General features: G+C 36.8%; 1 protein-coding gene across 2 annotated transcripts in view; it reads right to left on the bottom strand.

The window, feature by feature from the left end:
* Positions 1–604: 604 nt before the first annotated feature.
* The window catches only part of Gabra1 (gamma-aminobutyric acid type A receptor alpha1 subunit), a 57,080-nt gene continuing 33,506 nt past the window's right edge, over positions 605–24,178 (bottom strand). For both annotated transcript variants that reach the window (XM_005368190.3, XM_005368191.3), the window contains exons 7-10: positions 19,204–19,347; positions 10,344–10,496; positions 5,256–5,458; positions 605–3,451 (exon numbers count right to left, since the gene is read on the bottom strand). In XM_005368190.3, the coding sequence (XP_005368247.1) occupies positions 3,140–3,451; positions 5,256–5,458; positions 10,344–10,496; positions 19,204–19,347 (812 nt within the window). In that variant the 3' untranslated portion in view covers positions 605–3,139. The remainder of the gene's footprint in view (positions 3,452–5,255; positions 5,459–10,343; positions 10,497–19,203; positions 19,348–24,178) is intronic.

Below are 24,178 nucleotides of genomic sequence, written 5' to 3'. Positions count from 1 at the left end.
GCTTCTCTTGTTCCCTTGATACTTATGAGGGGCCTTGACATGTGCTCAGTTTCTTATCCAAATAATCATCATTCCCTGTGTTCCTTCCTAGGTATGCTCAGAAATGAATGAACTTGGATAGTGATATGGTTTACATGAGCAGCATTACTGGATCACGCAATGTTATTAGTGTATGTTATATAACATGGCTAGTATTTCTAGTTTATTTTAAGTTTGAAGAGGCTACTGCATTTGTTGTAATTGAATCTACATTGTTTTGATCCTGTCACCAATGGACAGATTACCTCACATCATCTCATCTATCATAACTACACATAATTTTTATCTCTACAATGGATCTTGTCCTGTTCCTTTTATCTCTCACAAATCTCACCATCAAATACCAATCAAGCAATAACAAAGAACAATTATTTGATAATTCTAGTTCTTAGGCAATTCTTTGCCAATAATAATATCAAACTATTGACATATCTTTAAAAATTCTTCTGAGTGGCCAGGTTGCTGTTGAAACTCAGTACTTGCTGGTATTTCTAGCCCAAAAGTTGGTTAAACAGGGCAATGGATGGACCTTTGCATGTTGTATAAACAGAATCAAATATTCCGGTTTATTATTGAATAATGTAAGCTTTATTATTATCATAGGATACAGTGAGACATGAGATTAAAAGCTTTTGCTAAACGCTGTAAAGCTCGACATGCAGCTGCCATGAGCAATCTTGACTCAGGTTGGGTTTTATTGCCACTTCATTGCACGAAGGTGCATAAACATTCATTGTCATCTTTTAAAAATATTCCTGGGAGTCAACAGGAACTGCCCTCTATAAGGGTGTATCTTTATTTTCCAAGGAAGACTTAACTAGTATTACATGGTTTACCAAAGCACGCTTGTTGTAAAGCTACATAGAATAATTCCTCTTTGATAAGTTTGCAGTCAATTTACACAATAGAATATTACTCACATGTATTAACAAACTAAGAAATGACAGCAATGCAATCATTGCAAGGCAGTAAGCAGACTAATAGATATTCACATCTAATAAGCAAAATACAGACCCAAAACTAGGCGTGAAGAGTCTGGGAGATAAAATGCTCTCACTAAACCTGTCAGGTTAACGTCGGAAAATAACAAGATAAACGGCAACACAGATGTTAGAGCCATAATTTATTTTATTTTCTTTACATATCTATACATGAAATGTCCTTGGTTCAGCCATTTTTGGCGTAGCTCATGAAATTTAGGCAGGACCAAATCAAACAATGAAGCACATTTAAAATGAAACCAGAGATTTGTCATCTTTAGGGATACACAAGCAATGTGTTTTTCAACATCATTGGACAGCAGCTTTTTAAAAAAAAACATCACTCAAACATCAGGTATGGATTCTAATTGTCTTATTTGGCAATTATACTAAAAGGTTTACATCATGGTCTTATAAATGTGATTAGACCATGATCTGTGGATTCTGAACTCTAAAGTTAAATATCTGTGAAAATCTATCAGATAAAAGGAGACTTCAAAAATACCTTCTTCATAAATATTTACTTCTAAAACATCTGGGCAGTAATGAAAGGCTAGACTTTTTATAAGGAATATTAATGGACCTCTTTTATTTAAAGCCCTTACATAGTATACCTACAAATATATTGCTGCAGTATAAATGAAATGTAATAATATTACTCAATAAAAGCTAGTTCCTGTACATTCTTTCATGTATTTTATATTTTTGATGCTACATATGGTACAGCACTTATTGAAATAGTTGGTATCAGCAAATAGAGAAATAATATACAGCTGGTTTTCTAGCTCCAACTACTGTTCCCTATTTTTTTTTCTCTTTTTCACAATAGCCTAAAGTAGGGAAAATATGGTATGACAGAACTCAAGCAGATAGCAACTGTTCTCTTATTGAACACTGGGCAACAGTGAAGTTATGAGCGTTCTCTATATAATTGGATTTCATCCTCAGTACGTTTTAAGTGGCATCTGTCTCCTACAGGCTGTTCTGTTCTTAAATGCAGGCTCTAGATGTATTTCCGTAGCATTTAACAACATTCGAACAGCTATAAGTGGAGATTCCTCGATGATATTTTAAGAACATAACTTTAAAAAAATTTTCAATGTACAATCTCATGCTGAATATTTACATATATAATTCATATATTCTATTTTTTGTTGCCTAGTCATAAATTTCAATCTAAAGCTTTTGATGTAGTTATATAAAAGAATACATTCAACAATTCTAGAGCTTGCAAAATAGTTTTGCCCTTCTGAAAAAATCTTCATCATAAGAATAGAGTGATTCTTGGATGGATGGACTATCTGGGAATACGAGTTAAAGGGAGGGTAGTTTCAAAATGATTTAATTAATTGATTTATTTACTCTTCTACCAAGTAAACATCTGTGTTAGGCTAGCTAATCTCCATAGGCTACTGGTAAAAGTTCTGATGACAACGATGCAGCCTGTTGAAAGGGTTTCTTTTTATTGGATTGAGAGTGCTACTTTAACAGCTGCACCTTACCCTGTTAGACTTCCATAAATTCTAAAACAGCATTGAACAACAGAATACTATGTAGCGAGATTTTAAAAAGAGCCTAGGGAATTTTTTAAATTTGACAATCAAAACATTAAATCTAGATATCAGCTTAAAACATAAAACAAATAAACATTAACACACCATCATTTGTGCAATAAAGACGTAGATTTAAAGTTCATTAAACATTCGTCATGTATCCTTTTTAAACACCTTCACACAAAAATATTTTTGACATATATATTTTTGAGAATATTTGGCAATATATATTACAAATGACTTTGTGGTTATAGTTAAGCTCTGTTTTTCTTCTACTTTTCATTCTATCTTCGGACCTTCTTCCCCTATCCCTTCCTCTCATGTCTATCACCTTCTGACATGATTTTGCTTTCTGGCTTCCTCTCAGAATCCTGTCTCCAAGCTGAGAACTCTGCTCTGCTCTGGACTGTCAGACAGGGGTCTCTTGTTCTTATATAAAATATGGAAATAAGGAAACCATCAGACTCTTTAAGACAGAGGCAGTTAAGCAGATAGGAATCACTGCGTCGAGAACAGAAAGTGATTCTCGGTGCAGAGGACTCAACAACAGAATGCGACTAAAAGGGCCTATTGATGCGGTGTGGGGGCTTTGAGCTGAGGCTCTCTGTTTAAATAGGTGGCCCAGTAGACTAAGTTGAAGATTCCAAATAGCAGCGGGAAGGCTATTCTTGACAGTCGGTCGATTTTGCTGACGCTGTTAAAAGTCTTCTTGGGTTCTGGTGGTTTTGTCTCAGGCTTGACTTCTTTTGGTTCTATGGTCGCACTTTTAGCAATGGTTGCCAAGCCAGGATCACCCCTGGCCAAGTTAGGGGTGTAGCTGGTAGCTGTTGGAGCATATGTGTTGTTTTTCTTAATGAGAGGATCCTTCACTTTCTTTGGCTGGAGAAGAAAAAGTAATTTATTTAGCAAACAGTGGGAAACAAAATTATAAGTTTCTGAGCAAAATAGCACTTGCTACAAAACCCAAATCTTTGCTTGATTTAAAAATCTACAATCTGTAATTTATGACTAACGTAACTGTGATCATTTGAAAAGCCAGACAATGTTTGTGACCTTTTAGACAAGAGGTAGAATCCGTTTCTTCACCGGTTAAATACAAAACGGATGGGATTATAGAAGCGATGTTATGCAAGCTTAGGATACTGGACTCAAAACCTTTTCAGTGTCAGCCTTCACCTTCTAGATACTTCCTGGACAAGAAAGCCCAGGATAGACTAGAGAATACCTTGAGAATAGGTACAGTGCAAGACCCATGACAGCCAGAGCCAGCTGAGGCCTCAGATATGTGAAGAGGCCAAGTGTTTCTCAACTATTGTCGAACCTCCAGTACATCACAGTGGTGCGAATGAACCCAGATTACATGAAAGGTATTCTCCAGGTTGTTCCTAGGCACAAATTCAGGATCGTCAGCAAATAACTGGCTGTTATTTCAGGCTAGTTCCTAGACTTTCCATCAGGAGATTTTCCTAAACAGCTGTCCTTTTTCAGAGTTATGTGATTTAACACAGTTGCCCTTAGCTATTTGTAGACATTGAACACTTGAAATTCACCTAGACTTACTTGAGATGTACTGTAAGCAAAAATATGAATAGAATTTTGATGATTTGTATAATTAAAAATATAGTATAGTGCAATTCCTTAATGGCTTGTAACTATAAATTCAGTATGTTTTCTGTATTCCGTATATTGGAAAATAGTATTTTAATCATCATGGTTAATGTTTATTTGTACTTTGCTGAAGTATTTTTATTATTGTTGTTATTGCTTTCCTGAGATAGGGTATCACTAGATAGCCTTGGTTAGCCTCCAACTAATAGAGATCCACCTGCTTCTTCCTCTCAAGGGCTGGAATGAGATGGTCGAGATGGCAGAGGGACAGAAGGAGAGAACGGGAAAAGATGTCTTGATTGAGGGGGCCACTATGGAGCTAACAAGAAATCTGGCACTAGGGAAATATTCAGGAAACCACAAGGATGGCCCCTGGCTAAGACCCTAAGAAATAGTGGAGTGGGTGGCTGAACTGGCCTTTCCCTGCAATCAGCTTGATGACTACCTTAATTGTCATCACAGAACCTTCACCCGACATTTATGAGAGTAGATCCACAGTGAAGCACTGGTTTGGGCAGGACCCTTTTAAAAGAGAAGGTAGTGAATGTGCATAGGAGGTGCTCTTAGTGACTCCAGCTGAGGACGTATACCCCAAGGTCAGGCCAGTACAGATGCCTGAATACTGTCACTGAGGGACGTCAATTTTTTAAATGTAACCCAACTGAAGCATAGAAATAGTTAAGCTCAGAAAACACCCAAAGGGGTATGTTTTTTTATTACAAAAATATATAAGACTAGGAAAATAATGGGTTACTTTTGCATCAAATGCGAAAAACTTTAAAAAAAACAAAAACAGTTTCCAAAACCAGAGAAGGCACATTTGAAGAGAGATTTCATCTTTAATCGTCTCTCCTTCTTTCTCCTATCCTGTACCTGCACATCGATTCAACCAAACGATGTCCATTATGAACAGTAACAGAATATCAATCCACCTGACTTCATCATTTACAGCCTGAGAAGATAAGAAAAAAATCCTCACTCCCGTCTTGCATCTAATTCCACAAACCAACACATTCCTCCAAAAGGCTTATGGCCTCAAAATCCTGATATAACAAAGAGCCACTGTGGTATTTACCTTTTCTGGAACCACGCTTTTGCCATCCCACGCATACCCTCTCTTGGTGAAATAGTTTACGGTGGCAAACTCAATCAGAGCTGAGAAAACAAAGGCATAGCACACTGCAATAAACCAGTCCATAGCTGTTGCATAAGCCACTTTTGGGAGGGAATTTCTGGCACTTATACTCAGGGTTGTCATGGTCAGTACGGTTGTCACTCCTGTAAGGAGAGAAATAGAGTAAATAGACAATTTCATAACAGCAGGCCTAAGATCAAAGGGCACCAACAGCATCACACTCAGATTTGAACTCATCTATTTTGATTCGCAGTGGAAGAGTCATGATGTAGGCTCAATATAGTTTAAGATCAATAGAACAGCAATAGGTTGGGTGGTTTGAAAGAGATAAACCACTATGCTAATTGAGAATCTGTTACTAAAGCAATGAACTTCTTTAAATAGGCATCTTGTATGTGTATCCTGAGTAGGATAGGGGATAATTCAATGCACCCAACTCTTGATATAAAAATCTTAGGTGTCTACTGCCTGCAGCATTCTAGAAATATCTATAATGTTGTTTAATAGTCTTTGTCCCAAATGTAGGTACCTGAAACTCAATTAGTCCTCGATAGTGGAAAGATGAGTAACAGTTTGGGGAATTGATTATTTACCGTATTTCCAACTTTGCTCCTGTACTATTTCTTGCTCAAAAGAGTTGCTCATTCCCTAAGAAGCAGTGCATGCATGTGTAAATGTATAGCAAGTTACATAAAAGTTGCAGTGGGCAAGATACTATATACACATAATTGCATATAGATTTTAAATATCTTGCTTAAGATCAAGTGGCTTAGTGGTAGTAGAACTCGTCCTTAAACACGAGTCTGATTCAAATGTCCATGACCTTTCTTCTTTCTAATGTTGCCTCATCCTCTCCACTCTGTAATTCCAAATCTAAGGATTTAAGTGTTAAATTGGTCTTTCTTTTCTTGTCTCTAGAATCTTGATTCCACCTCATTGCAGCCTCACAGGGCACCAGTGGGTGGGGTGGGGCTGTACCTTTTTTAAAAATATTATTTTACAAGCCAATGACAATTTTCCCTTTTTTTTCCGCCTTCAGTTTTTTCTCCCCACCTCCCTCCACACTTCTCATTTACTCCTTATAGAGCAAGGCCTCCCATGGGACTCAGCAATGTCTGGTATATCAAGTTGAGGCAGGACCAAGTCCTTCTCCCCCTGCATCAAGGCTGAGCAAGGTCTCCCGTCACAGAAAATGGGCTCCAAAAGTCAGTTTATGTACCAGGGATAAATCCTGGTCCCATTGACAGAAGTCCCCCAAATTTATTTAGATATTTCAATGAGACAGAGTGTGGGTAATGATATATTTTACTGTTGATTGGACTAGCAAATGAAACACATTGTGTTGGTACCGTATACTGAGTTTAATGCTTTGAGGGGCCTTTAGTAAAATTTACAAATGTTTAAAAATATTTCAAAGTTATCTTGCCAGAATGGGTCAGAGATTACCACCAGGCAGCCTTGAGCGACTTCAGGGACTATTTAGAGTGCCCTGGTAAATAAACTCACAGACCTTTGTCACTATGACTGTGAAGAGGCTAATTCCATCTTCTATCTGTCTACTGTCTATGCCATCAGTGAAATTCTCAGAAAGGAGAAGCTTTCTGTAGTCACTCACAACATTACTGTGGGGATTACATTTAATCGCGTGAAGATGATTGCATTGCTGAGGAAGGAGCTGTCAATCCATGAATCTGAATCTGGGATTAATTCCTCCTGCTGATAACTTTAGAAAATCGGATGTGCTACATGGCTTATAGAAATTGTTTGTAATCTGCTTTAAATCAACAAACATTCTTAGGTTTTCCAGGAATATCAGGGTGGATGTTTGTAGTCTTTTCACTACACTAGAAAATTAAATAACTAAGAAGAAATACAGTTGAATACCTATTAAATGATATTCTTAACACATGATCAGGATTGTAAGGAATATATTTAATGTAAGTTTGGATGGCACAGCATTCAGAAAATTCTAGGGCAAGTCCTTATTGCATAACCGAACTAAAGAATATTAGCTGGCAAGCTGCCCCCAGATTTACATATCAATATTAACTAGAGCAGATAGCAAGGTAATTAAGAGTCAGTAATTGGGGAACAGAGCAGCCCAATTCTAAATCCCAACTGGATAATTGCTGAATGACCTTGGGACAATTTCCCCACAATCTCAGGCTTCGGAATTGTTGCTTTTAATTTCTTCCTTGTTAATTGATTTTATTAAATCTAACTCACAGTGTTATTGGGAGTATTAAATAAGATAATATAATAAAATATTAAATTCTTAGCCGAAGGGTTCAGGGAAATACTAACAACTATGAAGGAAAATGTCTGTGTTCTATTTCACATATCAGTACTGCCATAAACTTCAGTTTTCGAAAGTTCAATTTACAAATGCAAATATCGAAAGTAATCTGGAAATTAATTATTTTACCCCCCCCAAAAAATCCTCTGTAAACTAGGAATAGTACAGAATAAAAAGGGTATGTTTGTGTGTGTGTGATTCGAATGATTTGAAGTCCCTGCCATATAAAAAATGGAAAGAAACCAAAAGGTCAAAAGGTACTGAATGGTTTTTAGATTCCAATGGTTAAGCCTGATATTTAATATATTTTACCTATCCTATGGATACATTTAAAGATTGTTTTCCCTTCCTTGTACCTGCATTTGACTAGAAACAAGTTCAGATATATGAATTAAAAAAGACAATGTTTTATTACTGTTAATGGGCAAAATTAAAGGTAAAGCTTGGATCTTTTTAGCAGCAAATTTACATGACATTGTTTGCAAATAAGTGAGCACAGGAAGACAAAAAGATTGTATTTTCAAGTCATGCCTCATTTTGGATTGCTTTGTATCAAACTGTTATAATTCTAGTGAGATTTTTTTTTTCTCTGTCAGTATTTCTTTACATACTGGAGACGTGGTTAGGTATCCACGGAGCTCAGAGAAATGTGCTAAGTTCAGGTTAAAAAGAATAGAAACATGTACTGAATAAATGTTAAAGGGCTAAAAGGCTAGGAAAATGTATTTGTGGTTTTTATTGAACTTAAACACCACAAATATATGACTTTGCACACAGAAATACTTGCTGTAGCTGAGTTTACAGTTACACTTATGTTCACCAAAAGGTCATTGGTCACTGTGCTTTAAGATCATTGAAAATGTTATAAGTAATGTTTTGGACTCATAAAACACTGAAAAGCTTTGGCAAATTTCCCGTTAGAAAGGACATTCATGACTTGAACAAGAAAAGGAAGGTAGGGAAAAAGGGTAGGGGAAAAAAAAAAAAAAACCTTTTCTGTGTAATACTGTTTTCATTCTTTTGAAATAAAATAAAATGAAACCTAAAACCTAAACCATGTGTCTAATTCAATGTTTATTTCCTGGTGCAATGAGGGCTGAGATGGGATGCCCATACAGAGGCAAGAATCTCTCAAGAGGTCCGTCTTAGTGTATTGCATGGTTGTTAACATTGGCAAATAGGTACAAAGAAAAATGAATCGGAAATGAACTGCTTGTTTATTCTGCAGGTGGAAATCACTTTACAGGTGAATTTAGTTGTGTGCTTAAGCTGTTGTCAGAAGGCCAGGGAGCAGATTAGGAGATCATCAAGCTACAAGCATTGCTAAATTCAGAAGACAAGAAACTTCTGAATAGATAGAGCAAGGTCTGTCTCTCTTTTTGAGAGAACTGATATTTTATCCCTTAGACACCATGGCTATCAGGGACATCAGAACCTCAGCATATAAACTGATTTGAAAATATGTAAATGGTTTTCTATGTGGTACCTATGGCCTTCAACACAGCAGATACATAGTAGTTGCTTGTTGAAAGAACAGGGATGACTATTCTTCCTCCAAAGAGCATGTGGTTATTACTTCTAAATGAATGATAGGGACCAGAGTGAACCCATTACGTGCCAGCTTAATGTACCAGGATGAAACAAAAATGGTGGCTCTGGGCCAGCATTTAGGACAATGAATCTGGAGCTAATGCTTTATCATGATTCCCCAGCACTTCTCCTAGTAGCTCCTAACCTGAGATGAATTGAATCATGTGTTCATTTGGTTTCAAGTTAATAAGATGTTCAGAAAAACAGTGTCTAAGGTGATTTAGGTGTCAATGACATGATGTGGTGAATCTCACTGAAAATGACTAGTATAGAAATCACATAACAATTGTTCCTCATAATTTTATGATCATTAAAACTTCAAGTTCAAGCGTGTATTTCATTAAGGCAATAGTGTATATGTCATTTATGACCTCATCTTATATTTTAGAACAGAGCCCTAGCTTGGTGCATTTAAAAAAAATGCAGTGTCTAAGTCAATCAATAATTTTACTGTAGCATTAGTGTCTTCATCAGATTGAAAAACATGGTCAAGATGGTGTTTTAGCTAAGATTCAGTCAGGAAACACTACTTTCTATGAAACATAATCTCAAAAATAATGTACCAGTAGGTCAGTTTTCACATTATACAAGGGTGTTCACTGTTCAAGTAATTTCCCATTACGTTGTCTTGACATACAATGTTCAGGTTATTTTAGAGACTCTAATAGAAAAGAGTCTGTTTCTAACTCCTTTGGAATGCACTTGAGAGGTGAAAGGAACTATCTATTTCTTTGTTCACTCACGACCTCTCCCAACTTAAGGTAATCCTGGTTTTAAGAGAAGGCTGCTGCTATCTTTCATGATTCTCAAAATCATATGCTATATATGATTTTAAAATCTTTAGGTTATTACATTTTAATCTGATAAGTGCTTTTGATGTCTGTTTCACTGTCTTCTGTGACAAAACATCAAATTAAATTTATATTAAGACATTCTATTTGTATTAGCAAAACAGCTTTCTATGCAACGACTTTAGCTTTTGAATCATAGCATAACAGAAATGATAATTCTTCAAACTTTTTCATAACACAAAGTTCAAATTTGAATATAGAGTGACATTTTTTTTTCATTTTCTTTGCAGTGCCACAACCGTTGACTAACTGTCCCCTAGACCTGTGCACACATATATTGATTCCACTTACCAAAGACAGTTCTTGCTGGTACTGACTCTCTGTTGAGCCAGAAGGAGACTTGGGAGAGAATAACTGTCATTATGCATGGCAGATAAGTTTGGATAACGAAGTAGCCGATTTTCCTCTTCAGGTGGAAGTGAGTAGTCATAACCACATATTCTCCTAAAGGGTGAAATGGACAGTGAATTTGAATAATGTGCCTTTGAAAAGATGTTATTTCCTGGAGTTTCAAATGAAGCAAAGTTCTAGAGGTTAGCCACATCTTGTTGTCCACATGGCATCTGCATGCTAGAGCGCAAGGAACATTCTCTCTGAGGATAATACAGAGCTTTTTAACTTAGGATCCCTTCCTATTACCTTTGTTGAATCATAAACCTAAGGGATAAAGTTAAGCCTATATTTCCAGACTGATTCTTAAAGTGATGCACTCAGTCAAATGTGTTCAACAAACAAAACCATACTTGGCTTCAAGTGTGACTTTGCAAAACAGATTGGGAATGCCAACTGAGCAAGTTTTGATGTGAAAGTTGGAACAGCTGGATTTTAGTTTCAAGACTTCCTTGGGCCTTAGATTAGTAATGGAATTTGGTTAGAAACAAAAAATTAACAGCAAGGTAAACTCCATTATTTCTCCAAATTTATTTCCCAGAATCACTTGCTAGTATTTGGAAACACATACCACTCTTTCAGGTATATAAAGAATAATTTGAATTTACAAGGAATTTTATACTGGTAGTAATAATTTTCTATTCCTTTTATTATCTTTTTCAGTATTGAGGATAGAACCTAGGACATCGCACATGTAAGGAAGCTACACTGCATCCATATCTCTGTAACCCCCCCTTAGGGTTTATTTCAGTCCCTAGCCTGGACTGAGAAGCAATGGTAGGCACTCTCTAAGATCTTTCTGTTTTATTAGTCTGAAACAGTAGATAAACAACAAAAACGACAATAAGGGTGGATTTTTCTTCATGTTACATCTATTCAATTGCAAATCTTCAAAATGTTCAGCCTGATTCACACAGAATCTATATGTGGATGCATACACGAGAAAATAAATCTATTCAGAATAAGAAATCATCATTCAGTGTAGAATAATACCCTACCAGTCCCCATATTCCTATTCTAAGCTTCTCAATACTTGATTTATCACTTAAGAACAATTCCTGGACCTGACTTCAGTTCCTATTATGTGACCACACCTCCTCCAGAACATCTCCTGATTCAGTTTTCAGTCTCTTACCTTCCTGTCACTCTGCTCATAGGATGCAGTAGTGGATGTCTCTTCTCGATAATACACTCTCACAAACTTCTTCTTTTTAATTTTTTTCGTTTGACTTCTCTTAATAACTCATTGATAATTTTCTTCATAAATTACTGAGGACTGTCTCAGATCATCATTTCCCTTTTTATTTTCAAGTAAACGATGTATGCTTCTCTCCTCAAATCCCTCCTCTAATCTTTCTTGGATGACAGATTACCCTCCATCTCTCTTCTTACTGCTTTGTGGCAGTATGAAAATGCCTGCCGATTTTGCAGTGAAAATAATTTGGTTTTAAAAATAAAGACCTCTAACAGAAATTCAAAGAAGACAAATAATAGCTTTTCATGGTCCACTAACAAATATGCTTACAATCCACATTGCAGTTCACCTAGCATAGCTGAGTACCTGATATTCCTATACAAAGAACAGAGTGTTCTAGTCCAGCCTAGGTTACATAGCCAGAAAAAAAAAAAAAAAAACACCACTAGTTTATTTCCTTCAAAATATTGAGCAGCACATACTGTCTAATCATTGCCAATAATATATTGGATTAGTCCTCACATAGAAAAGGTTTAGAAGGAGAGGATTCTATCATCACAATTGATTTCACCTCTGGAGCGTCTTTCATCCTCTTTTTTCTTTTCCATGCTTACTGTTCCCATCCGTTTTAGAGACTAATTACAGTAAGCTGTCTTATGTTCTTACAGTAACATCTAACTCCAGTTTTTTCCTACCTTCAAATGTACAGGGATCTTTTACATGCAATCATAATATCCTTCCTACTTAAAATACATAACCATCATAGAGATGGTTAATCATAGTAGCTAACTTGAGTGTATTGGATAGAACAATTCTAGAAGTGTCAGAAAGAGTGTTTCTGAACATGGGAATTGACTTAGGGAGCTAATAGTTGAAGTGTAGGGCCCTGGTCTGCCCTTGTTCCTGGGGTGCATCTGGAGGACAGTTTCTGGTCAGCTAACTAAGCATCCTGTTTGTTTCAGTGTTCTTCCTGCCCCGCCTGGTGATTAGCTGTAGGGCATTGTCTCCATTGTTAATATGGTAATTTCCCACCTGCCTGGGCAGAGATCCTTGTGCAGCAGTTAGGTACCTAAGGATTTCCCCAAATCTGAATAAACGGCATTCGGCTGATCTTCTTTAGAATGACCCTGGTCTCTTTGTGTGTTCTTTCAATCTCCAGGCCCTTGCCCGACTCGCGTAAGGTACAGTGGTGCGCGAACTGTACCAAAGGTGTAACACAAAATCGGGTGTTACATTGAAGACTCATTTTAAATGTAATTTGGACAACCCAGTTCCAGCCCAGAAGCTGAAAGCCCGACTATGAAAATATGCATGACTCTCTCTGTCTTACAGTGATTTTGCTGCTGTTCTAGCTCACAGGATTAGAGTCTGGTTGCTTCTTCGGTCCTTGAAGTTGGACTTATGCTAGCAACACTTTTTTTTTTTTTTTTCCTCTGTGGTTTTGGAGCCTGTCCTGGAACTAGCTCTTGTAGACCAGGCTGGTCATGAACTCACAGAGATCCGCCTGCCTCTGCCTCCCGAGTGCTGGGATTAAAGGCGTGCGACACCACCGCCCGGCGGTGCTAGCAACACTCTTTTTTTTTTTTTTTTTTTTTTTCATTCATGAGGAGATAATGTGGAACGCCGTTTATTCGAGTTTAGTTTAGGAAAAACTTTATATACCTAGCTGCTGCACAGTGGAGAATTTCAATAACCATTGTTCTGAGACTCCAAGATTTTGAGCTAAGCAGATTTGATTTGCCTTGGGATTGGTGCCATATATTCTCCTATGCAACATGCCCCCAAACCATGGAACCATCCAGTTGTGGACTAAAATATAAAAATTCCTGAGCCAAGGCATACTTTTCCCCATTTAATTATTTTCCTTGGTATTATTTTAATAGCGATAGAAAGCTAACATATACAACCATCTATATCAAAGTTTCTCAAACTTACAATTGGCATTTGGGATCAAAGAATTGTTTGTGGTTTAAAGTCCATCTTGTGCTCTGATATTGTTTAGTTTTATTTCTAGATTTTACCTGAAATGGGGACCCTAAAGCAATAGATATCACAGACTTAAATTTCCCAAATAATCTTACACTAGAGGAGGAAAGACATCAAACTGGTTGAGAGGAGGAGGAGCTGCTTTCCAGAGGAAATTCCACACTGTTCCAACAGTTTGTCTGAGATTACCACCAGAAAATCAATATGAAAATATTTCCTAGATTTCATTTCATCTTTTTTGTAAATTATAGTCCTGCTAAAAGAGAGGTAGACTCTAGCAACGTTTTGTGTTTCCTACTGCTACCTAAATCAATTTTCTCTTATCATCTTCTCCGGAATATTTTTTTAAAGCCACTGTGTTTGTGTCGCTAAGACCTGTTAACATAACTACAAGTCAACAGCATCAGGTGATGCTTCCTTCCCTGCAATGAGGATAGAAATGGTCTGCATTACACACAATAAGGGATGATCTCTTCCCTCTTCTCAAGGTTCTTTACAATATAGATTAAGCAACGCCGGCTCATGCTTTTCCATACATCTTAACATCTTTGTACCTTGGCCAGGCAAACTATTTGACTTCTATTGCTGAACATTTTGTACATCAATAGATTGAGAAAACCCCAAATACCAGGTCCTCAGAAGGGTAGCAAGAACTATCCTGAGGGGAAATTGTATTAGCCTTGGAAGAAAATAAGTTTATTTGATTTTAATACTCAGATCTATTTTCTGTTTGTATAGCTGTGGGCACCACACGTAGACTTTCTTGCTGTCAGTTTTCTTGTCTGTAACATAGTAAAACTCTAGTATAACTGAATGACAAAGAACTGCTCTAACAGGACATTATATAAGAATGCTAAAATAAATCTTAGTTACTTTCTTCATTTCTTTCACTCTTTGCCCATATCGGAACTGGGGAGAGGTGTTGGCAAAAGAAATGCATTTATAGTTACAGAAAAAATAACATTCCTAAATTCACCAATTGGTATTAGTGACTTCAATTTATTGAATATTTACTAAGCATTTTGTACTTTAATTACAGCTGCTCTTTATACTCATTAATTAAAACTATGTTATCCATTTTACAATCTCTTTTTCAAATATTATTTATACACAACCTTTAGCAGTTTCATTTTGATTTCTCCGTGAATTGTTGGTGATATCTTCAAGGTAAACAGGAAGAAAAACAAGAGATCCTAATAGCATAAAAGCTCAATTTTTTGAGATCTTTGTTAAACTTTATCCTGTGTAGATATGCTAATGCTGTTTTTCTATCCCAGGGTACAGTTTACTATCCCTAACTATTTATTCTACTGTGGCCTGAAAAATGTCATCAGCCTAAAGGCAAAAATATCCCATCTTTCATAAAATGTCAGGAAGATGAGTATCTATCTACATATATTCCTTCATCTTTTGTTATTTACACTGTGACATTTTTGTAAAGAGTCTGTAAAGGATATGATTCTGGAGAGTTACTTTTTGACATTATATTGTATTATAAACAATGTATTTTTCGGAGAGATTAGAAAATTACATGAGGGCTTGCTTCTACTGTTTTGAAAGCATCTTAATTTAAATAAAATGTAAATAGCACTGGCCAAAAACTTTTAAATACGGGACAGAAGTGGCAGAGACACCAGAAACAAATTGTAATCATTTTAAAATTAAAGAAAAACAGAAAAAAGAAATGCCTATATCTTAATATGAATTAAAAGTCTAGACACCAATTGTGTAATACTAAGTATAACAAATTAGCAATGTAGAAGTATAAGTTAAATATCCTCAGAGAGAATCTAACCCTGAGGGAAGCTTGTAAATTAAAAGGAATAAAATCCGTGATATATTACAAAGTAAGATTAGGGAGATATAATTGGGCAAATTGGTATTTGGATTTGGTTTGGAGGTGGCTTTCTCATATGCTTGTTAAACATCTTGGTTTGTTTTCCTAGCCTCCTTTTTCTGATTTTTCTACATTATATGACACTGTTGAACTGGCCTATTTGCTATAATGCTCTGAGGATAAAATTTAAGAGCATTGTGACAGTATTTGTAATCCTGAACAGTGTGCAGATTTACAACATAAGATAGAGCGGTAGATGTATATATTCTTTCTGACTCGGGAAATCAAGTCTCAGTCAACTTGTAAAATGTTATTGAACATTGAGTACATATGGAATGTTTTCCACATTCCACGGGGAAAAAAAAAAGAAATGTGCTTCTGTAATGGAACGCTTAGCCTAACCAGATCTTTTCTCTCATTTGAAATATCATTTAGTTGACTAGAAAACCACAGAAGCCTTTTCTCTGAAGACCATGCACCAGACATTACAGATTGGAGCTCTGAATGCTGATCACATTTCAATCCAGTCAGATAAGATGATCCCTGATAATGTTGGTCTAGGAAGTTATCTTTCAGACAAAATCTAGAAAAGCCTCCTTATCTAAGAAAGGCGACCCTGCAGTTTTTTTTAGTCATTTTCCTAAGGATAAAATATCATAATTCAGAAGAAACAAGTTACATTCCAAGCTTACTAACAAGCCCTCAGATCAAACTGGCTTTGGAAAACCAAACAATGTCAAGTTGCTCTTGAGGATTTTAAAAACATTGCACGAATTACTTTCTTATTATTTTCTGGATATTGATATTATTCTTGTCCCAACAGCCAATGCAATGGTTTCAGTTTTCTTTACATGAGCTGCAATCACTGACCTATAATCTCAGATACCATTCTTTCTCACATCACTGAAGTGACATAGAGGTATTTGAACCTGAAGCCTGTCATGGGGATTGCAAGACGTGTGTTTACAAATAAGTAGGATAGCACTGCTTAACATTGTAAGTGGCCATTTAGAATTGACTAGGCCCCTCAAAAGATATTAAGGTGGACAAAGATTTTTTTTTTTTTTTTTTTTTTTTTTTTTTATCTAGTGACTGTTTTATGTTTAGAGATATCATTCTCTGGTCTCCTGGCAGGAACAGGGAGGTAATTGAACTCAGTGTCATCTATCTGAACGTTTTCCAGGCTCCACAATGAGGTGTGAAATATAGCATTGACAACCTTGGACGAAACCTTTGTTGCCTTCATCTGAAACGTGCAGAGATGGATGGTTGATAAGCTAAAGTGGGCCCAAAGGATGTATAATTTGGTTTCTTCTTGCAGTTTTGAAGATGGATATCACACTGAGCTCATGTATTTGAGAATTTGTTCTCATTTCCTCTGCTCTCCAATACTTAATAATAAGCAGTGATCACCTCTTTTATTCAGATATATTCAATGTCAAATTACAGAATGCCTCTTCCAAGTAAGGCTAACCTTTGGGGTTGACCAACTCAGTGCCCCAAGTGTTGGTCTTTTATCTCCTTGCCTCAGTCAACCTTTCTTTTTGATTATACTTTCTACTCTGAATAACTGTAATTTTGTTGGCATGCCTCCTTAGGAAGCAAAAGGTCATTTGAGAGAACCCTTAATTTAAAGATGTAGTATCTCATACTGGAGTGGGCTATAATGGTATGGTCACAGTCATAAAGGATAGAACTTCAGTAGAGTCTTTTTTATTCAAATGGTCTTCCAGTATGTGTGTGAATTCCTGCAATATGATTATCTCCTTGATATCACCAACTACTATCACAAAAGATTAAATGTGCCTGTGTATATGATACTAAATGCATAGAACCTGGAATATTGGCTACAGTTTCCCAACAGAGACACGTACTACCAATATGAAAACTTGCCTCGGGTTGTAATTTTTCCTCAATTAACCTAAGCTACATTTTCCCCTTATTTACTCAAAATATTTATTCAATGCCTCCTCTGCCATAGCTACTACAGAAAATAGTAGGGATAAAGAAAACAGACATGATCTCTGCCCTCACAAAAGCATTAGCACTGCACTTAGCACCCATTATGATAATTGTGGTTTATGTGTTCATCCACTCTAGATTTCACCTTCCCTGAGAGCAAGGTCTGTGCTGTGGCCATCATTGAAACTCCAGTGTCAGTCATGATACCTTACTTATCAAAACATTCCTTTTCAAGAACAGAGCTTGTTTGGGTATCTTTTTCAGTACATGTTGTAAAACAAAAACAATAAAAAAAAGAAAAAAATTTAGGACTGGAACAATAGCCATTGTGCAATAATTTGAGCATCTACTGTGTGATATTCCTCGGTGTTTTATACTAGGGCTGCACCCCAACTTCTAGTTTTTGTCTTAGGTATGAGGCTAGAACCTGAGTGCTTATCTATGCTATGCAAGTCACTCACCCTTAGCTACATCCCCAGCCACTATCTCATCTTTAATGAAGTATGTCATTCTGACCCCTGAAATGGAGCACAAATTTCTGTCTAGAGAACGAGGGGAAGTTTCTGTCTGGCAAAAAAACTGACTCAACATTTTAACGTTTTTGGGACAGTACTGGGATGTCTATCCACATCCTCCTCATAGTAGAGAGGAAATCATAGGATTTCCACCATGCTGCTGCATTTCTGATAAGGGCATAGTTGAGAGCAGATCCTCTTCATCTTATAAAACAATAAGTATAACTATTTTAGCTCCTAAGCAAGTGATAGGTATTTGTAAACAAGCAAAAGGCACATCTTGCATAAAAATTAGGTGACTGAATTTTTACATGAAAATGTTAACATTTTTAGAGTCCCAAAATGAAATCTGACACAGAAGAGTTTTGTTGTTGTCATTGGTGGTCAAGGTGGTTTCTTGATAAATTAGCATCACTGCTTTTGTAAATGACATCACTTTTTTTTTGAAATCACAAATTAAAGCCCATTAATAAATTCAAATTCTGTGAGATATGTAAAAAATAAATATTAGCTCTTAAAAATATTTAGCAATTTAACACATGTAAAATACAGAAATTTGAGGGGAAGCATAAGTTTTCTGATTTGTTATGTCCTATGTTTAACTTACAATATTTTATTATCAGATTTCAAATAATCCATGATGGTCCCCTGTATTACTTAACTCTTTACAATAACCTTAGAAACTTTGGGCACAGTTGGCTTGAGAATTAATTGATGAAACTTTATCTACTTTTAATTCCAAAATGGAATGGTCAGTATTGTATACCTCCACTGGCTTCAGCTGTGGGAACAGTCTTTTTGGTGTCCTGTGTATAGTGATCAATGTTTAAATTTATACATGATTCTTTGACTATGACAATAAGTAGGATATAGAGGCCACAAATAGCTAGCATTGATATAACAACACTATGTGCAAAAGCTTGGAGAAAATTATCAGAATGGGTTTGATCTATTATTCCTAACATACTGTAGAGTTACCATAATCAGTTGGCAATCTAAGGCATAACAAATTAACACAGACTTTCATCCGTAACAGTTTATAACTCAACTTTCTGCTTATATCTCAGGCTGCCCTGATCATATAGAACCAACCTCTTTTATGCAAATAAAAAGAAACCAGACATACTAAATCTCAAGTATAGCACTGTAAGCCCGGCGTTCACTCCTTTCCTACTTTTTTGTTACAAGGGGGAGTTACAGAGCTCTTACATTCTTACTATACACTTTTCATTTCCCTAATATCCAGAGTAATTAAATTGAACTTACCTGTACTAGATTGAACAATTCCAGAGTCAACTGTTTGTCCAAGAAGGTCATACTGGTTTAAACGTGACCCATCTTCGGCAACAACAACTGAGCGAGCCGGCTCTCTGGTCCACTCATAGACAACTTCTGCTCTTGTATAAGCATCTGAGAAAGAAAAAAAGAGCATAGTTATACATCTTGTTTGTTCCTCTAATGAGCTGATTGTTCCATCAGCTTCATATTTTCAACCTCATTGTTACAGATGGCACACTAGAAAATGAAAGCTCAAATTCGGTTGATTGGTAATATAAATACACATTTATTCTGAGGGCTTCTTTGAGTCATTTGTTCACTTCTAACATTGAAAACATACAAGAGATACAGCACTGTGCTAGTATTGCTATAATAGACATACACAAGGTTGCTGACTTTATGTGACTTATATTGGCATATGAGAGACATAGAGAGCCAAAAGGGATATATAAAAAGTCCACATAGTTTTTAAAGTAATACAGTACTGGGCGAAAAAGGAATCAAGGGAAAAGGGCTACATTTAGATATGGGAAAGGACTTGGAAAGACTCATAGTCAACACTTTAATAATTGCAAGTCCGGAAAAGAGAAGGTGGGCAGAACAGAGGTCAGAAGAAAGAACTCGTTCAATAGACAACATGCTTTGTGGTTGTTTTTTGCTTCTTTTTATTTCAGGCAAAGGTGTGACACAGTTGAGGAAGACTAGTAAATCCACAGAAAAAGGCATGAGATTAGAGACAATAACCCCGAGTCCATACGTACCACATGGTGTACTGTAAATGGAGAAATACCAACAGAATTGTTGCCGTAGAGCCCTTGGACAAGAGGCTTGCACTGGCATTCTTTCAAGTTGATTATTTGTGTGGGTATTTATAATCATGATGCTGTTTATTTTCATTAGCCAAGTCACTGCTAGTGAAGACATCTCCCATATGAGGTTCTGGTTCAGAAGTCCTTAATCCACTCAGATTAGAGATGAGTGGATGGAAATGAAGGAAAGAAAGAAATGAAGGGGGAGGGTAGAAAGAAGGAAGAAAAGAAGGTGGCAGTAGGGAAGCAAACATTTCACAGAATTTTTGTTTTCCAGTTACAGAAGACTCACTTCACATGGCTGAGATGCTGTCCTCTGTTTAGATGCACAATGATGTTAACATTTTAAGGAGTATCAGATGAGGAAGAGTAAGCTGCTTTAGATTATTTGATGGGAGGGCATGACAACGAAGGTTGGCCTTATGATACAAGCTTGAATCCTTGGCCAATGGCCAGCTCATCCATTAGTCACATTTGGCAATGCTCCCAGGGACCAAACCATGTTCAGAGGGCTATGAAAATGTTTTAATTTATTTAAGATCTAAGATCAATATAACCTAAACTGTCATGTATTCATCTTTATACCACCAGTTATAAACTATGATTTAAATAATGTTTTGAAGCAATGCCCCCCCCAAAAGATAAAAATACTTAGGATTCATTGAATTCTTAGCAGTGGCCTTTCAACACAACATTCAAGCTCAGGCTTGAGAATTACGTTCTAAAATATTGTAAGATTTTTGCATTATGGTTGCCTTTTATATAAAATGATGCTATCTGCAAAAACATACACTGACTTTGAAACAAAACTTGGAACATCACTTTTCTCAGAGCTGAGGGATGCAGGAAAGTTGAGATCTTGTTTCCCTGTCTTAGGTAGGCATCCTGTCTGCCCTATCATCACTTATAAGTCAATTTATAGCAGCTACCTCTTGAGAAAACTCTTAAAGAATCTTGAAAGAAAATAACTTAATGTATCATGAGACAAATTTAAGTGACAAAAGAGTAATCTATAATTTGCCCCCACAGACTTTAAACATTTCCTTATTTTCCATGGGTAAAAGAAAAAGGTGTTTCACCATTCTACAGAGTAGGATAATTTCATCAATGAGGAAGATATAAAATTAGACTTTAAAAATTCTCTTAGAAAAGGGCAGAACACACAAGTTGGTGAAGCATCTACATTACTTGCAGTCCATGCATACAAAGTTTTAGGAAAATATCTTTTCTGGTTAAAGCAAGTTTCTGTTTTCTTACTGAAATCAACACACTGTATTTGTTAGAGCATGAACTGTCCTAATGCACCTCTTGGGAAAGCTTCAGTGGACACATGCTTTTATCACATTTTATAGACAGAAACTGGGGCACAGAATCAAATACGTGTTACAAGGCATGCCACTATTTAGTGGGGAAAGAGATATAAAAGCTTAAAATGCTATTCATTCTGCTCCATCTCATTTGAAATATTTTTTTTCTAGAAAAAAAAGTCCACTTTGCACATAAGCCAAGGAAGTCAACTGGTTCTGTGAATGTCGAGGAAGCTAATTCTAGAGCTCATGCCATTTGGAACAAGCTAAATCTCCTGCTACTATATTGTACAGTTGTTGGCAACAGTGCAGGCACGGTATCATTTTATACTTGAGTTGTCTCTGGAATGCTAATACAGTTAGAGCAGGAAAAGTGGTGTGCTATCTTTGACGCCTCATGCTTCATAATTTTAGAAGTACTGTGGTGTATGAAAGTGTTCCATCCCTCATATACAGTGCAGGGAAGGTTCACATCACTTACTACATTGAGTTTTTCCTGGAAATTTCCCTAAATAGGGCAAAAGTTGGGAACACATGGGTGGGGTGGGGTGACGGGAAGGGGAAATGGGGAGAGAGAAGAGAGAAAGGGAGAATTGGAGAGAGCTTGGGGGAGTGGGATGGTTGAGATGGAGGAAGGGTGGATATGAGAGTAGGGAAGAAGATATCTTAATTAATGGAACCATTTTAGGGTTGGCAAGAGTCTTGGCTCTAGAGGGATTCCAGGTGTCCAAGGAGATGTCCCCAGCTAGGTCCTTGGGCAGCAGAGGAGAGGATGCCTGAACGGCCTTATCCCATAGCCACACTGATGAATATCTTGCATATCATCATAGAACCTTTATCTGGTGATGAAGATAGAGATAGAGACAGAGACCCACACTGGAGCACTGGACTGAGCTGCCAAGGTTCAGATGAAGAGCAGAAGGAGGGAGAACATAAGCAAGGAAGGCAGGGCAGCGAGGGGTGTGTCCACCCACAGAGACGGTGGGGCTGATCTAATGGGAGCTCATCAAGGCCAGCTGGACTGGGGCTGAACGAGCATGTGATCAAATTGGACTCTCTGAATATGGCTGACAATGAGGGCTGACTGAGAAGCCAATGATAATGGCACTGGGTTTTGATTCTACTGCATGTACTGGCTTTTTAGGATCCTAGTCTGTTTTGATGCACACCTTCCTAGACCTGGATGGAGGGGGGAGGGCCTTGGACTACCCACTTGGCAGGGCACACTGACTTCTCTTAGGACTGGAGAGGGAGGGGGAAGGGGAGGGGAGGAGTGGGAGGGAAATGGGAGGAGGGGAGGTGGTGGGAAATTTTAATAAATAAATAAATTTTAAAAAATTGTTCAAAAATAAAATAAAATAAATAAAAATAAAAATAAGAAAAAAAAGGATTCACTCCCAGAATGCAAACTGGTACTTTATGGTAGAGAAGAAAGAAGAACACAAGAATAGTTTATGTAAATTGATAATTCTTAAATATAACGAAACAAAAGATGCTCAGTCAAACAATTTAGGACTTAATTCCAAAGGGCTCACTTTCCCTTGTAAGAAATTGTAAAACAAAAGCCATTGGTTGAGGTTATGAAATAACCTAGTGTTAGTACTGCATGCACACCTGTATTTACTATCAAGAGAAGAACTATAGAATCAAGTTAGAGTGCCTGTTATTAACCTCAATGCCCAGGTTTTTATGGGCTTTTTTTTTTTTGATTTTTCACTCCTCTTCCATATATCACCTCAAGTTTAAATGCTGAAAAGCAAAAAGGTACTTAAAACCTGGTTAGTATAATCTTTCTTTATTCAATGAACATGTATCTATCGAATTGTGATACCCTCTGCAACAGAAAATGCTAAATAAAATATACCCTGCTCCTATAGTTTTGGTTGTGAGCCTAGCCTTTAATGGCTGAACCATTAATCCAGCCCAACCCTGCTCTTATAAAAGTTGTAGCCTTCATACAACAGAAAGTGCTCATGAATAAACAAAAATGATAATGAATACATACAGTAGCAACTGTTACAAAATAAGCGGGGGAAAGAGATCAAGAAGATTGATAGGGCCATATACAAATTACTATAGAACCATTTGGAAAAAACTTAAGAGGTTCTGGTCATGCTGAGTTGTGGTAGATGAGAAGGCTATCCACAGAGATGCAACCAAGAGAAGCGCAACACAGGAGCGATCACACAAGAAACACCCAGGAGAAACCTGCTTAGACATTTTTCTTTAACTTTATTCTTTTCATACGGTACCTTATTTGTTTTCTTCCCAAGTCCCATTCCCTTCTTTTAAAATACATCTCTAATCCCTCAGATGAAAGGATTATTCTGCCCAACCTTCTATGAGAACATAAGCAAAGTAAAACACATTACTTTATACTGAGAAGTAGGTAGATGACGCTTAGGTTTTTGGAAAAGCTTTGATCTTTGGGGCCACTAATTTCTTTTTTATTTTCTTTACCAACAATCCCTCATCTCCCTGAAGGCAGATGCAAGTGCTTGAGATGCCATTTTGTGATGAAGAACTTCATGTAAAAATTCCTTTTGATAAGAGGTGGGACTGAACAGACTTCAACCAACAACAACCTTTACATATCTCATATAAAAGTGTATGATGATCCCTTTCCTTTAGCTGTCCACATTACCAGAGTACGTCTTATTGCAAATTAAACTTTAATTCATTGATCAAATAAGAACACATTTGAAGCCTAATTGAAGTTGAGAATAATTGGTAATGACACAGTGATGGTGGTAATGGATCAATACTGTCTTCAGAACAATATAGTAGGTGATCTTCGATCTTCTTCCTCCTAAGGTTACATTGTGGACTGGGAGAACTTATCAAGGA

This window comes from Microtus ochrogaster, unplaced genomic scaffold (assembly GCF_000317375.1).
Source record: "Microtus ochrogaster isolate Prairie Vole_2 unplaced genomic scaffold, MicOch1.0 UNK30, whole genome shotgun sequence".
NCBI classification, from domain to species: domain Eukaryota; kingdom Metazoa; phylum Chordata; class Mammalia; order Rodentia; family Cricetidae; genus Microtus; species Microtus ochrogaster.
The sequence above is the reverse complement of the archived record's forward strand: the minus strand, read 5'-3'. Positions and strand labels throughout refer to the sequence as shown.